This window comes from Lepidochelys kempii, chromosome 5, assembly GCF_965140265.1.
Source record: "Lepidochelys kempii isolate rLepKem1 chromosome 5, rLepKem1.hap2, whole genome shotgun sequence".
Lineage (NCBI taxonomy): Eukaryota > Metazoa > Chordata > Testudines > Cheloniidae > Lepidochelys > Lepidochelys kempii.
The window spans coordinates 92,212,632-92,227,728 of record NC_133260.1 but is presented as its reverse complement, the minus strand read 5'-3'; the positions used below and the strand labels follow the sequence as shown (position 1 = coordinate 92,227,728).

Sequence of the window (15,097 nt, the reverse complement as noted above, 5' to 3'; positions counted from 1 at the left end):
GTTCTAAACTCCCACCAGCTAGCTCCAACGGGCTGCTCTTCCTGCAAGCAGTGGACAAAGCAGGTGGCTGCCAAACACCGTTATAAGGGAGCGTTACGCAACTTTAAAAGTTGGAATGTTCTCTAATAGATCAGCGATGTAAACAATGAAACGTTTACCAGGATGATGTTAAGTGAGGAGTTACTATACTTACCGGGGGTCCATGCTACGTGATGTCGACGGGAGATGCTGTCCTGTCAATTCCCCTTACTCTTCTCAATTCGGTGGAGTACAGGAGTCGACGGGAGAGCGATCTGCAGTCGATTTAGCAGGTCTGCACTAGACCTGCTAAATTGACTGCCAATGCATTGATCACCATGTGTTAATCACCCGGTAAGTGTAGACAAGCCCCAAGTCCCATGACCTGAAGTAAATATTTCACTCAGTTACTTAAAAGAAGCCATTTAAGAGTTACTCAACTGAACTAGCAATATTTCTTATGAACTCATCCAATCGCTTTAAAGATCTTGACACAGGCAAATAAATGAATGCTAAGAATCTTAAATTCAAATAAGTCCCAATATTTCTCTCTTTTCCCTGAGGTTACTTTATATCTCTTCTCCAGGAGTACATAGTCTAAACAATCTGATGTTTAACAGAAGTTGTTGGTACTTTAAATTACAATAGCATTTCAATATCTCATTAAATCATTACAGGAACTATTTAAGTCTAGTCTATTGGCAGTGCTTTTGGAAACATTAAGTCATCAGTGATGTTGATGTTGATGTCATTGCAGAAGCAGTGCTGGACTGGAAGGTTGCTTCTTAACAATGCTGTGTTGTTGCTTGTTTGTTCTTTGTCATCTTGATTCTGTTTATTTGCATGGCTGAGAAGAGATGAACAGGCTGAACTGAGAGTGCTGAGTGGTATCTCAGTTCAGATAGATTTATATCCTTCTCTTTCCATAGTCTCACTAAAGGTGGCAGCCACACTGTGCTACAGAGTAAGTCTTCCAGAAAACATAGAGATGCCACACCGTGTCTACTCTAGATGCAGTCTTGGGTTTCTTGAGATGCACTTCCTGCTGGGGCAGAAACAAAAGCAGCCCAGTTGCAGGCTGCAGTTACACAAAGCAGTAGGAAGTTTGTTTCTTCACTGTTGTTCATGGTTCTGCCAAAAAAAGGATTTATCTTGAGGCGTCAGTAAGATACTATACACACATCTTTCTGAGACTTGGCTGGATCCAAATACCTGTTGCTATCACCTCTTCACAGGCTCAACACCTTTATGGGATGGTCAGCTCCTGAATATGTAATCTGCTAAAGCATATGCAGCAAAGTTGTACATTTTCTTCAACTCATATTACTTTTGTCTTTGTGGTATGACATTTTCGGAACATACTTACAATAGAGTTTAACTCTTTCTTTTATTCAACTCCTTTTTGGAGATGCCCCTTTAGTTCCATCAGGGTTTAATACACGTTGAAATTCCCTTTCAAATGAGTCCAAAAGCTTCTTACTACATAGAAGTATTTGAACTTTCAAAATATGTCTTTTTAAATTTAAATGATTCTTAGAGAGAGTCTTTAAACTTATGTGGTCATCAAAGAAGGTATTACCTCTTCTTTACAATCTTTGGAAAGGTGGTTCGCGTCTGAGCATCAAGGTCCATGGGTCTCAACTGCCAGCCCAGGACTCTCTAGGAGTCACTATGTTCTGACCTACCTCCCAGTGATCTGTTAACAGTCACCAGAACTCAAAGCTCAGCTCAGCAGAGGATGCCAGTCCTGGGGTCTGACTGGAAAGGCTCTAAGGATCGCCCTGCTTCTATTTAAACCAAGCAGAGGAACAGGAAGTCATTTGTGGAACTGGATTGTTCCCTGCTTAGGATTTCCTCCGCTGCACTACCTGATCCTGCTGCCTGACTTTGACTTCCTGGTATCCTGACCCAGCCTGCCACTTGGCCCTGACTTCCAGTCTGCCCTCTGTCTTGTCTCAGACTCTGATCACCTGGTAACCTGACTCTGCCTGGCTGCTGACACCCAGGGGTGAAAGTAAAGCCGAAGACTTACCGGTAAGGGGGCTGGCTCCACGGTCTGGCCCTTCCACGCTGGCTGGCCCATGCTGCTTGGGGTTCCAGTGGCAATTTAAAGGGCCCAGAGCTCCGGCTGCTGCCGTGGCAGCAGTGGCGATGGCCGGAGCCCCAGGCCCTTTTAAATCGCCATCCCCGGGACAGCTGCTTCGTTTGCCCCCACATCCCTCCATTAGCGGCTGGGGGGTGGGGAAGGGGCAACGACATTAAAGCACTGCCACAGCAGCGCTTTAAGCAGTGTCCTTTGCCGCGGCAGCACTTAAAAGTCAGCTGGATACGGGCTGGTACTGGCGGCCATTTTTTATCAGTACGCTGTACTGGCCAGTACCAGCTTACTTTCACCCCTGCTGACACCCGACTCCAGGTATGGCCTTTGGCCTTTCTCAGATTCTTGTCTATTGGTATCCAGACCCAACCTGTCTCCTGGCTCCTGACTTCTCTGACCACTAAGTCAGATCACTCACGTCCCAGTAGCGAAACTGAGTTTGGTCAGGAAGTTGCTTAACCATTGCCTGAAAACTAATTAATTCCCCAAATAATATAAATATTTGATAATCAAGTGGCTTCTTATATTAGTAACCATTTATAAGATTACTTTATTCCATATCAGTAAATAAAAGATATTACTACTCACATAGCAGTGGTATCAATGTCTTACATGGTTGAATTTAGATACAAACCATTTGCAAGTGAACATCACAAAAAAGGGGGTTATACCATCTTAAGCATTTAAGGAACAATCAATCAAAGGTTTCCACCTTTTAAGTGGAACTGTGAGCTTAGATATAACCAAAATATTTCTCAACTATACATATTTTCCTTAAAGTTAAACAAAGGAATATTTTAGGCTGTATAAAAATCCGTGTCCCAAAGAATATTTCCAGAATTCTTTGTATGGGTTTCAAACTGAGGTTTTTCTCTTTGAAGAGAGGAGGTGGGAAAGAAGTAATGACAAGAGACTCCTGGTTCAGCTTTTATGGCCTTGATATATCCAGAGTGAAACATCATTTTTCTTTCAGATACTAGGAAAAGTCTATCTTCAGATCCCAGTCGAAGGGGGAAGAAAACCAGTGTTGTGTGTTCAAACTGACAGCTGCCTGCGCAATAGCGTGTTCACATTTGCGGCACTTGCAGCGCTATTCAGAGCGGTGCACTCTGGGCGGCTATCCCACAGAGCACCTCTTTCTCTTTTGCCGCTAAGACTTGTGGTAAGGTGAAGGGGGTTGCGGGGCATCCTGGGTCCAGTCCCAATGCCCCGTGATGCATTGTTTCGCATCCCAGCAATCCCTGTGCTTCCATTCGCATTTGGCGCCATCTTTCGACGGTTTGTGTACTGCGCACCCTGTCTCATTCAGGCTGCAGGAATGGATCTCGAACTGCTGAGATACTGCTCACTCTGACCAACACATCACGAGTGGCACTGAAATTATTCCTTAATTTACAAAGTCAAGAGGAGTGCAACATTGATCTCACCATGCGTAGCAGCTACAACCCGAGATTGCTTGTGTGTTTCACGGAGGGGCTAACCAGAGTGGAACACCGCTTTTGGGCTCGGGAAACAAGCACTCACTGGTGGGATCACATTGTGATGCACATCTGGGATGATGAGCTGCGGCTGCAGAACTTTCGCATGAGGAAAGCCACATTCATGGGACTGTGTGATGAGCTTGCCCCAGCCCTGCAGTGCAAGGACACGAGAATGAGAGCTGCCCTGTCGTTGGAGTAGCACATGCCGCTGGAGCAGCTGGCTTCTCCAGACTGCTACCAATTGGTCGCTAACCAGTTCGGAGTGAGAAAGTTGACTGTTGGACTCATGTTGACGGAAGTCTGCAGGGCCATTAATCGCATCCTACTTTGAAAGACCGTGACTCTGGGCAATGTGCATGACTTTGTGGATAGCTTTGCACAAATGGGCTTCCCTAACTGTGGAGGGGTGATAGATGGCATGCACATTCCAATTTTGGCACCAGACCACCTAGCCACTGAGTACATTAATCACAAGGGGTATTTCTCAATGTTTCTCCAGGTGCTTGTGGATCACCGTCGATATTTCCCAGACATTAATGCAGGCTGGTCTGGAAAGGTTCATGACGCATGCATCTTTCGGAACACTGGCCTGTTCAAGAAGCTGCAATCAGGGGCTTTCTTCCCAGACAAGAAGATCACCATAAGGGAAGTCGAAATGCCCATTGTGATCCTGGGAGACCCCACCTACCCCTTAATGCCATGGCTTATGAAGCCATACACAGGGCAACTAGACAGCAGCAAGGAGTAGTTCAACAACAGGCTGAGCAAGTGCAGAATGACTGTTGAGTATGCATTTGGCCATTTAAAACCCACTGGCAATGCCTGTATGGGAAGCTGGACATGGCTGATGACAATATTCCTACACTTATAGCCGTGTGCTGTATGCTCCATAATATTTGTGAAGGCAAGGGTGAAAGCTTCACTCAGGGCTGGAGCGCAGAGGCTCTGCGCCTAGAGGCTGAGTTTGAACAACCAGAGACCAGGGCTATTAGAGGGGCACAGTGCAGTGCCATAAGGATCAGGGATGCCTTGAGGCAGCAAGTTGAGGCTGAAAGCCACTAATATTTGTTGTTATGCTTGGGATTGCAGTGCTTGTAATGCTAGGAGGTGACTGATGCACATGATGCAAGAAGGGGGCTTAACATAATTGTATGTTGCTTTGCAGTGCTCCTTTTGCTTTTACTTAATAGAATAAAGATTTCTTTCAAACCAACACAATTCTTTTATTAAAAGACAACAACCAGAGGAGAGAGTCAAACAACAAAAATACATCAGCAGGGAGGGGGATGGGTAAGGGAAGGTCTCCAGAGGAGGAGGGGTCCCAGGATGGCTACAGATTTGTGTATGTCCATGGATCATACCCAGCCTTCTCCTTTGGAGTACAATGTAGCTGGTGCTCTACTTCAGCAGGGCCAAACTGCAGAGGGATGGGTGTTGAGTGCAGTGCGTAGAGGGAGTCCACAGTGCTGGACTGTGAGGAGGGAGGAGTGGAATGCTGCGGGTAGAGAGTGGAGCCAGGAGGTTGATAAGAGTGTGTTGGCGGGGGTGGGGGCACATGGGAAAGAGTTTTGTGATAGTGGCTGCAGGGGAGGGCCTGCGCAGAGCTGCTCGGTTTGAAGAGCTAGTATTGCCCGGAGCCTGTCCACTTGGCGCTCCACAAAATTTAAGAGACGCTCCATGGCTTCATTCTGGTGTGCCGCATTCTCCTTTCGGTCCCTCTTCTCACTGTCCCGCCACTCTTTCAATTCCTGTTTCTCAGCAGTGGAGTGCATTATAACCTCATGGAGAAAGTCCCCCTTAGTTCTTCTTGATGGCTTTCTCATTCTGCGCAACCATTCTGCTGCAGATAAGGGAGGCTGGCCTCCCAAGGTCATCTCTGTGAAGTTTAATGCAACATTTTACAGAAGCAGTGTTGTTTGCAACACAGACAACACTGATTCAGTGCTTTAAAACACAGCCAGTACTCACACACATGTCACTAACTGGCTGCCCCCAGACAAGCACACATGAGCCACAAGACCCCCAAAATGGTGCGTAACTGCAGGGGCAGGATGAATCACTCTTCCCGGACCCTACTGTATACTGGGCATGTGGCTCTTGGGGAGAGCCAGCACTATATGTGGGGCTTGATAATCATTCCTGTCCCCACACTTTCCACAGGATGTGATCATTATGGAAGATATCTCACTGCTGAGGGAATCAAGGAATCAAGGGAGGGTCTTCTTCAAATCTGCGGCTTCTGCCCTTGCCCCTATGTGGCTCCCCTGTGTGCAGCAATGGTCCCCCTCCCCCCACCATGATGGCAGAGTGGAACAGGAAAGTTACCATTAATGGGGCAAGAAACAAAGCAGCTCCACCGAGGAACCTGTGGCAGCAGATTGCCCAGTATCTCCACAAGAGCTTCCTGGAGATCTCTTTGGGAGATTCCTGTGAAGTGAGGGAGTGTAGCAGGTGGTCACCCACTCTGGCCCTGAGGGGGTTAAAACAGACCTGGGAAAGGGCTGCCCCCGGAAGCCAATAGGCTAGGCTGATTGGGGAAGCAGCCACAGTGGGGGCCACGCCCCAAGCAGGCCACAGCTGGCCCTATAAAAGGGCTGTGAGCCAGGAGCTCAAAAGGACACTCTCTCTAGCTATAGAGAGAGAAGGACCTGGCTGCCTGGGAGCTGAGCCGGGCACCTGACAGAAGCAGGGCTGGGAAAGGCCAGAGGAGCTGGGGAGCTCCAGCCTGGAGAACCCGCAGGCTGCAGGCCCGAAGCAGGTACTGGGATTGCAGAGGTGGGGCCCAGGGTTCGGCAAAGGGTCCACTCTTGACTGGCATGTGAGTCAATGAAGTATCCAGAGGGGCTTCACAGGGGTCTTCACAGTGGAGGTGGGGTCGCCACTGAGTATCGCATCCAGCTCTTTGTAGAACCGGCAGCTTGTGGGCGCAGCACTGGAGCGGCGGTTTGCCTCCCACGGCATGTGGTAGGCAGTCTGCAGCTCCTTCACTTTTACCCTACACTGCAATGTGTCCCAGTCATGGCCCCTTTCAGTCATGCATCATGAAATCTGTCCATAGGTATCATAATTCCTCCGGCTGGAGCGCAGCTGGGACTGCACAGCTTCCTCTCCCCAAATGCCAGTGAGGTCCAGCAGTTCAGCAGTGCTCCAAGCAGAGGATCACCTGGTGTCTGGAGCAGGCATGGCCACCTGAAAAGATGCACTGAGACCACTGCATGCATCACCGGGGACACAAGAAGGGGACTTTCAAATTTGCAAAGGAATGTAAGGGGTGGGGATGACGGTTGGTCACCTGAGGGCAGGAAAGTAGAGTTCAAACCGATGACCAGAGAGGTGAGAACAGGCAGTGTGGGACACCTCCTGGAGGCCAATCGCAGCGCTGCAGTCACCACGGTGTCTACATTGGCACCGCAGCGCTGTAGCCCTGGTGCAAAAAGCTGTACGCCTGTCAGTTTCTGCACACTAAGTGGCTTGGCAGTGTGTACACCTCAGGAGTTACAGTGCAGAAAGCTGATTTACTGCACAGAAACTTGCCAGTGTAGACGGGGCCTAGATGACATCCTCTTAGTCTCAGAAGACGGGTCTATTTGCCATAGCCTTTCTACAGGCTACCAGTTTTGAATAAGAATATTCTAGATGTGACTCCACAGCAATCTGTTAAACAAAGTCAGCATAGTTTCCATTATCAGTGTTTAGTATTCTGTCTAGACATAGTGCACACCCAAGAATTTTTCCAGATGAGGATGAAAGATGGGCTGACATCACAGCACTGCAGTAACTGCTTAGAGGTTACAGATTGTTTTGGAAGGAACTGTTATATTGTTAGAGATTAGTCAGGATGACTTTGAACCCCAATGCATATCCGGTGTCTACTGATGCAAATGACACTTAGTTGCTTTTAGTGTGTGGAAATACTTGATTTGCTTGCACAATCAGAATAGCTGCATGTTCAAATATAAGTACATAATTGCTCATGCTTTTTTCTGTCTGGACATCCAGAGCTTTCTGTTTTTAATTGACCTGTAAAGTCCATCTCCTCAAAGTTTCGGACATTCATTCATTCAGCCAGTTGCAAATTAAGATGTCTTCTATGTGATTCACCAAATCTCATTTCCCCCCCTAGCACATTGTTCATCCTGGCTTCGTTCTTCATCCTGCCTCATCTGTTAACTAGCATGTCACTATCATTTAAAAAGGTATCAATATGCAGGTTCTATCCTGAGACAGAATTTTCCAGATCAGTAATGCTGAGGTCCAGGAATAGTGACTTTGGGACTTTTAAATCAATTGTTGCTAGCATATGCTGAAAGATATCAAAGCTACTGAACAAGAGAGAGAAACATGGATTATTTATATATTGAATTCAAGCAAATGGCTCTTCCATGTACAGCACAGAGAGATGGAAGATCAGCTAGCAGATTTAAATTCAGTGGGTCCAAAGTGAAGGTGCACAAATAGTGTAAATTAAGCCCACTTGTGTACATTTGATATTTTTAAAGGTTTAAATCAGCTGTGGAGAACTAGGCAGCTGTAAATCTATGACACAGTGGGTGGACAAGTAAGAATGATGTGACACACAGGCTAAGCGTGTTGCACAACTGGCTTATAGAAACCAATAGAAAGCTGCTCACTATCACAGCAGACAACACTTTTGGCAGGCAGAGAAATAAAACCAGAGGAACTGAAGCGGAAAGAGAAGTGACTTTTGAAGCTGCTCATAAAAAAAATAGTCAGAGTCATAAATATGGTCCTGACTCCCTGGTCTGCCCTCTGGCTTGTCTCAGGCTCTTATCTCCTAGCAGTCTGACACTGCCTACCTCCTGACATCCCCATTGTTGTGGCATTCACAACCTATTTGTGTTTAACTCAATTTATACTTTATGTTTGTTGGTTACTTTAAAAGTCAGGTGGCTTTGAGTGTATTGGAGTCCTTCTCACAACTCCTCAGTATGTGCCACCTCCCATAGATCTGTGTAGGAGGTGGTGAAACTTTTGGATTAGCAGCAGTTTTAATGAGAGCCCAGAGTTTTAGCACTGACTTAGAGCAATCTTCAGATAACAACCCAATTAGGGTGTTTGAGAGATGAACCAAGTTAGCCCCATGGCTATACAGTGGGAACTGAATTTTGTTACTGACTAGATTGTGGCTTTAATGCCACAGCCTTGAGTTGGCGACAGCATGGCACAGATGTCCAGAAGATCAAATCAGTGAGGTGTTCACAAGCGTGACATTAAGAGTATTCAAAGCTAGATGACACAATATTGCATAACCTCTGTACCACACTACTTATGTATATTGTAGATATATATTGTGACAGGGTCAGGCCAGATGGCTGCAGGAGAGTGACAGAAGGCAGACATATTAGCTCCAGGTTAAGTAGGTCCCTTTCCCCTGGGTAAGGTAACAGGAAAGATTCCAGAAAAATCAGGAACTTTTTGGAAACAATTAAGGCAGACAGGCTGATTAGAACACCTGCAGCCAATCAAGAAGCTGCTAGAATCAATTAAGGCAGATTAATCAGGGCACCTGGGTTTAAAAAGGAGCTCGCTTCAGTTTGTGGTGTGAGGAGCTGGGAGCAAGAGGTGCAAGAAGCTGAGAGTGAGAAGGCATACTACTGGAAGACTGAGAAGTACAAGCATTATCAGACATCAGGAGGGAGGTCCTGTGGTGAGAATAAAGACGATGTTGGGAGGAGGCCATGGGAAAGTAGCCCAGGGCGTTGTAGCTGTCATGCAGCTGTTATAGGAGCCACTGTAGACAGCTGGAATCCACAGGGCCCTGGGCTGGAACCCAGAGTAGAGGGCGGGCCCGGGTTCCCTCCATCCCCACAGCTCCCTACTTGATACTGGAGGAGTTGAACTGGACTGTGGGTTCCACCAGAGGGGAAGGTCTCTGGCCTGTTCCCCGATCCACTAGGTGGATCAGCAGAGACTGCGGGGATTGTTCTTCTTCCTTTCCCCATGCTGGCCAGTGATGAGGCTAACTGAGTGAACGGCAGATTTGAGCCACGAAAATGGCCAAACTGAGGGCTGCTGTGAACCTCTGATGTGAGAAAATCCACCAATAAGCACAGGACCCACCAAGGCAGAGGAGAAACTTTGTCACAATATATATATACAGAGAGAGACAGATATTTCAACATCTAACACTGATGTTCTCTTCAATAAATACATGACAGCTCTCTATGCTTAAACCTACACAATAACGATTTATGTTCCTTAAATTATGTGACATTTTCCAACGAATACATCTGTTAAAAGCCTGAAGACATTGACAAATATGATTTGTGTTAATTCTTGAGTTGTAGCTGCAAGGTATCTTGGAAACAAGGAATTTAGCATGTAGGTTTTATAGTTGCAGTGATGCTATCTTGTGTTATACTGCAGGGGTAAGAGTGTGCTATGGGGGATGGATAAGATTCAGTGCAGGAGGAGCTACATATGTTGTGAGCCATACATGTAAGCAGCTGACGCTTATGAATCTCCATCACTTCATTTTGCTACTTCAAAATGATTTTTATACACTAAATGGTGCCAGTTTCCTGGTATCGTTTTAACTGTAGTTGCATTTGCAGGGGTGCAGTGGCTGCCGTACAAGCTGCAGGCATTCCTCTTGTTCTTTAGTGACATTTCTTGGAAGCTGAAGCTGCAAATGATGAGGGGAAAGTGCTTATATGACAAAGACTGCAGTTTCTTAGACATATGTATGATCACAAAGCAGTTGGGAGGGGAGGTGCATTGGGGCCATTACTACAACTAGCTCCAGTGGGATCCATGTAACACAAATGAGAAGAAGTTGATCCTAAGGAGGGCTGAAAGCAGGAACCTCTAACATCAAATATACTATAGAAAAGGTTATACTCATGTGGTACAGTGAGAATACTGTTATATTATCTAGGGCTATGTAAATTGTTTAAGTATCTTAGCCAAATGGAAACTGAAAAAAGCTCAAATATTTATACAAATAATAAGTAAAATAAATTGATCTCTTTGCTTGTGTTCTAGCCTCTCTGTCAAAGTACAATCTCTCCACATTGTGAGGCAAATAGTCTCTCATGCCTGATGAAGGGAAATACAGATATGACCCTTTGACCACAAACCAGTTACCAGTCAGGTCCAATGAGCACTGTTGAAAGCTGTCTTATTTACTTTCTAAAACAAACTCACTGCTGCAGATTTACTTTGTCCCTGTCTTATTTTCTGTTATTTTGTGGTTTAATCATTAAACAGTTCATACATATCTGAGAGTTTGTTTATGGGACAGTACCGCAGATTCAAAGGAGCTTAAATTAAATTAATCACTTTCCTCAATGCCCTTATGTTTATGGCCTGGAGAATTGCTGACTACTTTGACCTTTCTATTGTATAGCAGGGAAATTATTGGTTGTTTAATACAATACAACCAGACATCATGTCTTTGAAGACAATAAGGGCCTACTCTATGCTTAAGAGAAACAGACAGAAGGAAATAGGGGGAGCTGATCATCCTATTTTGCTCCTGGGCCTCTGTCAGGTGATTCATTTTTGGGCACAGGAAGCTAAACATTATCTTCTGACTTTTGTCCTTTGAGGAAATGAGTAACATGTCACAAATAGAATCCCTATATAATTAAATCTTTTTGTTTTCTTCCAGCAAAAACTTCATTCTGGTCAAATTCAGATGTGATAATCTGGAGTATGGACCACTGAAGTCACTTGGATCAGGTCCTAAGTGCATGCCACTTCATTGAGTTCCTAGAATTTGAACCCTCTCACCAAGTCTGAATTTGTTCTATGATTTAGCTGTAACACCAGAATTGCAATGTGCACTTTGTGTTTTGAGGTAATTTGGGACTCTGATTTCACTTCACTTATGATTGGGGTTTCTCTCTCTGAGCTCACTGTAAGACACTGCACTAGTAATAACTACATACCATTGCTGGGTTTAGTTCAGTTGGCAAAAACATTTATTTGGAAAAAAACCTCTACAGACAATATCTGGTTGGTGTGAATGTTCCCATTAGCATGCAGAATATAAAAGGTGTCACATATTATTCTGAATGCTCTGTAATAAGAACTTCATGTTCCTATGTGAATCATGACGACTGGCTTATGTGCATAGGCCACAACAGTAAAAGCCAAATACTGTCCTTCCTGCTGATCTCCCTCGCTGAGCTTTGAACAAGGTGGGTTTGGTGGTTGTGGGAGGAGAGGAAGGAGTCCGTCCTGCACAGAGCAGCTTCAGGACCATAGTCTCTCCCACACCTGTGCCCCAGTACTCTCAGTGACAATGCTGCCAGATGGTGGATCCATTGGCCTCTCTGCTCCTTCTTCTCCTGTCCCTGCCCTGCTACTCATGTCTTGCTGTGCATGGATATGCTGGGAACCTTTGCTAAGCTGGGCTCCATGTTGTGCACAGCATGCGGGCCCTGTGAGTGGGTTCCCTAAATCCTATCTGCTCCTTGTCCCTCCCTGTAGCAGAATGTGCTCTTGCAGCCAGTGCACTGAGTGAAGGAGCAAGATTTGCCCTGAGCGATTATGTATGTGACTGTTTTTCTTAAGGCAAGACCAGCTCTTTGATTAGAAGTTAAGGTTTGGGGGTCTAATACTTTCCTCTTATTAATTTTCCTTGCTTTGATGGGGCAGTTGTTTGCACCACAGCGATGACTAATTCCAACACCCTCAGCTGCAATCAAAGCATGCACTGTACATTAACAATCCTAATAACAACCAAATATGATTTTAGTCTGAGATGCTCTGCACAGAGAAGATAGTGGGGAAAAGTCAGTGGTGAGATCTGTGAGCACAGGTGACCCTCTGAATTCAAGAGGCTGAATGTGAACAAGGGACTTTTCAGCTATCCCAGCACACTGGGTAACAAAGGAAGGCAGTAAATGGAGCCTCTAAGTGTGCCAGTTCTGGTTAGTCCCTTTATTTAAGAGCCTTTCACACTGGCAGGGTATGTCTGCAAGTGTGCTGTAAAATATTTGTATGTGCAGAGCAGAAACTGTTCTCTCCATGCAGATTCCTAGTAATTACTTTCCAACCCCCTACAAAAATCAGGCTTACCTGAAATGAAGCATTATAGAATCCATCTGCTCCAGAAAGAGCATGGCTATTTTCTTTCAGCTCCATGTGTATAACTTGCACAGGGATTTCTAGCTGTCTGTTCAAAAAGGCAGGCGGTCAGCAGCAGCACTTAGTTAATCCATCTAGTATTCTGTTTCTATTACTTAAAGTTTACCTGGCTGTGACCACTCCCATCCTGTTTCCTCATGGCCCCACCTTCTAGCTCTTTTGAAACATTCCCCTGCACATAAAGGCAGGGTGAAGCAGAATTCCAAGACTATTAAAATGACAGAAGGATTCATGCATGCAAAAAAAAAAAAAAAAAATGCCTTCCTGAGTGATCCAAAAGCAAAATGTATTTTTACATAGCTTTCATTCACTCACACGCACAAAGCATGTAGTGCACAGAAAATCCTCCTCACCCAGATCTTTGAGAGGTAGCACTCATTTAATCTTTTGTGATGCTTATCTTAAAATGACAATCAAAATATATGAAATATCCATTGGCATCTATTTTAACAAATGACTAATAAAAATAGTCAAACTAGCCAGAGACCTAGGATATTAAAAGGCTTGTTTTTCAAAAGATCAGGCCCTGAGATAATGTACAAGTGTGTGCAATTGCACGTTTAAGTGGCATGCACTGTGAATGTAGTTGTACCTGCAAATAGATATGACAACTTACACCAGCTGAGTCTCTGCCTCCCAGAATGTAGTGTAAAGGGGCCTTTGTGTACATAAGTATAGATCCCAGGTGTTGCTACAGTCAAAGCAAGCAATCAGCCTCCACCCTCACCCCCACCAGCCCCTTCAACTCTTCTTTATCAAGTATAAAGACACTAAAAGTCAAAAGCATTTTTTTTCTTCTATGCAGATCACCTTTAAATGGGACTGTCTCCAAAACAAGGATTGATTTCCTAGTCATTTTGGGAACTGGAAGGATTACTGAACTGAAGGGCCCATTGTCTCTTCCATATACAGAAGTAACTTCCATTAGTGTTCCTGTGAGTTAGCCCTATTTATACCCATTGTGGAGAGAACTGACTACAGAATCAAACAATTTTACCTTTACAAAGACTGATACATAATTAGATCCAATGAATAGAAAACAATATAAAAAAGAGAACCTACAGCTTTTTATTTGTAGTGTTTCCTTATCAAGCTTTGTATAGGAATGGAGATACACTTTAAAATACCAGCATTATTTGAGAAATTCATACTCCTTGCATAGTCAGCTTTCTTATGGCTGGGATAATCTCAATTCAGCGGAGTTACATGGGTGTAAATCTGCTATCAGTGAGCTCAGATTCAGATCTATGGTCCAGGAATTTCAGATGAGGATTGACAATTTGCATGCCTCCCTTTCTCCTTGAGAAAAGCTGCACCACTGAGCTCCATTCCCTTCCCTTGTTCAGCCCAGTACTTTCATACCACATGGGTGTAGCTAACATTCCAGCATCTCCTTTTCTTAAACAAAATGAGCAAATGAAATCCTGTATGTGTTTACAGTATTGCAGGGAGTCGGATGCTGTTACATTACACAATGGATAGCCACCACTTCACAGCAGTTACAAGAGAAAACATAAGAGATTAATGCTCTAGAGAAAACAAAAATTGTTGAAAAGCATGCATTTAACATCTTCCCTTGTAGCCATTTCCAAAAACAGATGGGAGGTTTTTTCAGTGCTCTCTGAGAAAGATATCAAGCTATTTGAAAGGACTCACAGCAAAAAACGAACTTTCTTTGTGAGTCCTGATAGACATATAGACAATTGTAAAGAAAAACACAAGTCCTACTAAATGGATAAACCTTCTGCCTGAGCTTTGTGCTTATCTACACTTTTACTTTTGAATAGGAGAAAAGGATGGCAGTTGATATAAATGGGCAGCCTACAGCTATTGGCGGTGGAACTGATAGCCATCTTCAATGCTTCTTGGGCAACAGACACAGAAAGGTAAATAGTAAAAGATGGACAATTCTGGCGAGCAAATAAAGGTCCCAATCTTCAAAGCAAGGCTGCTGCCACAATGGGACTAAACTACATTAACCACACAACTCTAACCACAAGGAACAGCAAACAAAACACTGTAGGACTCTGGAGTGTTGAGTAATGGGGCAGCATTCAATTTGCTCTTCCAAGTCTGCTTTGAAAGTCAGTCATTCAGCCTTGCTAGACCATATTATGCAAATCAAATTGTTTCTACACATTTCCAGTAGCTGAGGAGATTAGAATTTTTACAGAACCCAAAGGCCTCAGGCCACGTGAGGGCCTCATTGGTGTAGGCACTGTGCCAACACATAGGCCTTGTCTACACTAGCAAGTTTCTGCGCAGTTAAGCAGCTTTCTGCATTGTAACTCCCGAGGTGTACACACTGTCAAGCCACTTAGTGCACAGGAACTGCACAGTTGTAGTGATCTAAAAAAACCACCCCAATGAGAGGGGTAGAGCT

The 15,097-nt window shown here is 44.7% G+C and overlaps 1 protein-coding gene across 1 annotated transcript in view; it reads right to left on the bottom strand.

Annotated features, from left to right (window-relative positions):
• Positions 1 to 12,714, bottom strand: part of SLC28A3 (solute carrier family 28 member 3) — a 75,096-nt gene extending 62,382 nt beyond the window's left edge. Inside the window, exon 1 of the mRNA XM_073346238.1 lies at positions 12,646 to 12,714. Within this exon, the coding sequence (XP_073202339.1) occupies positions 12,646 to 12,711 (66 nt within the window). The 5' untranslated portion in view covers positions 12,712 to 12,714. The remainder of the gene's footprint in view (positions 1 to 12,645) is intronic.
• Between the last annotated feature and the right edge of the window lie 2,383 nt (positions 12,715 to 15,097).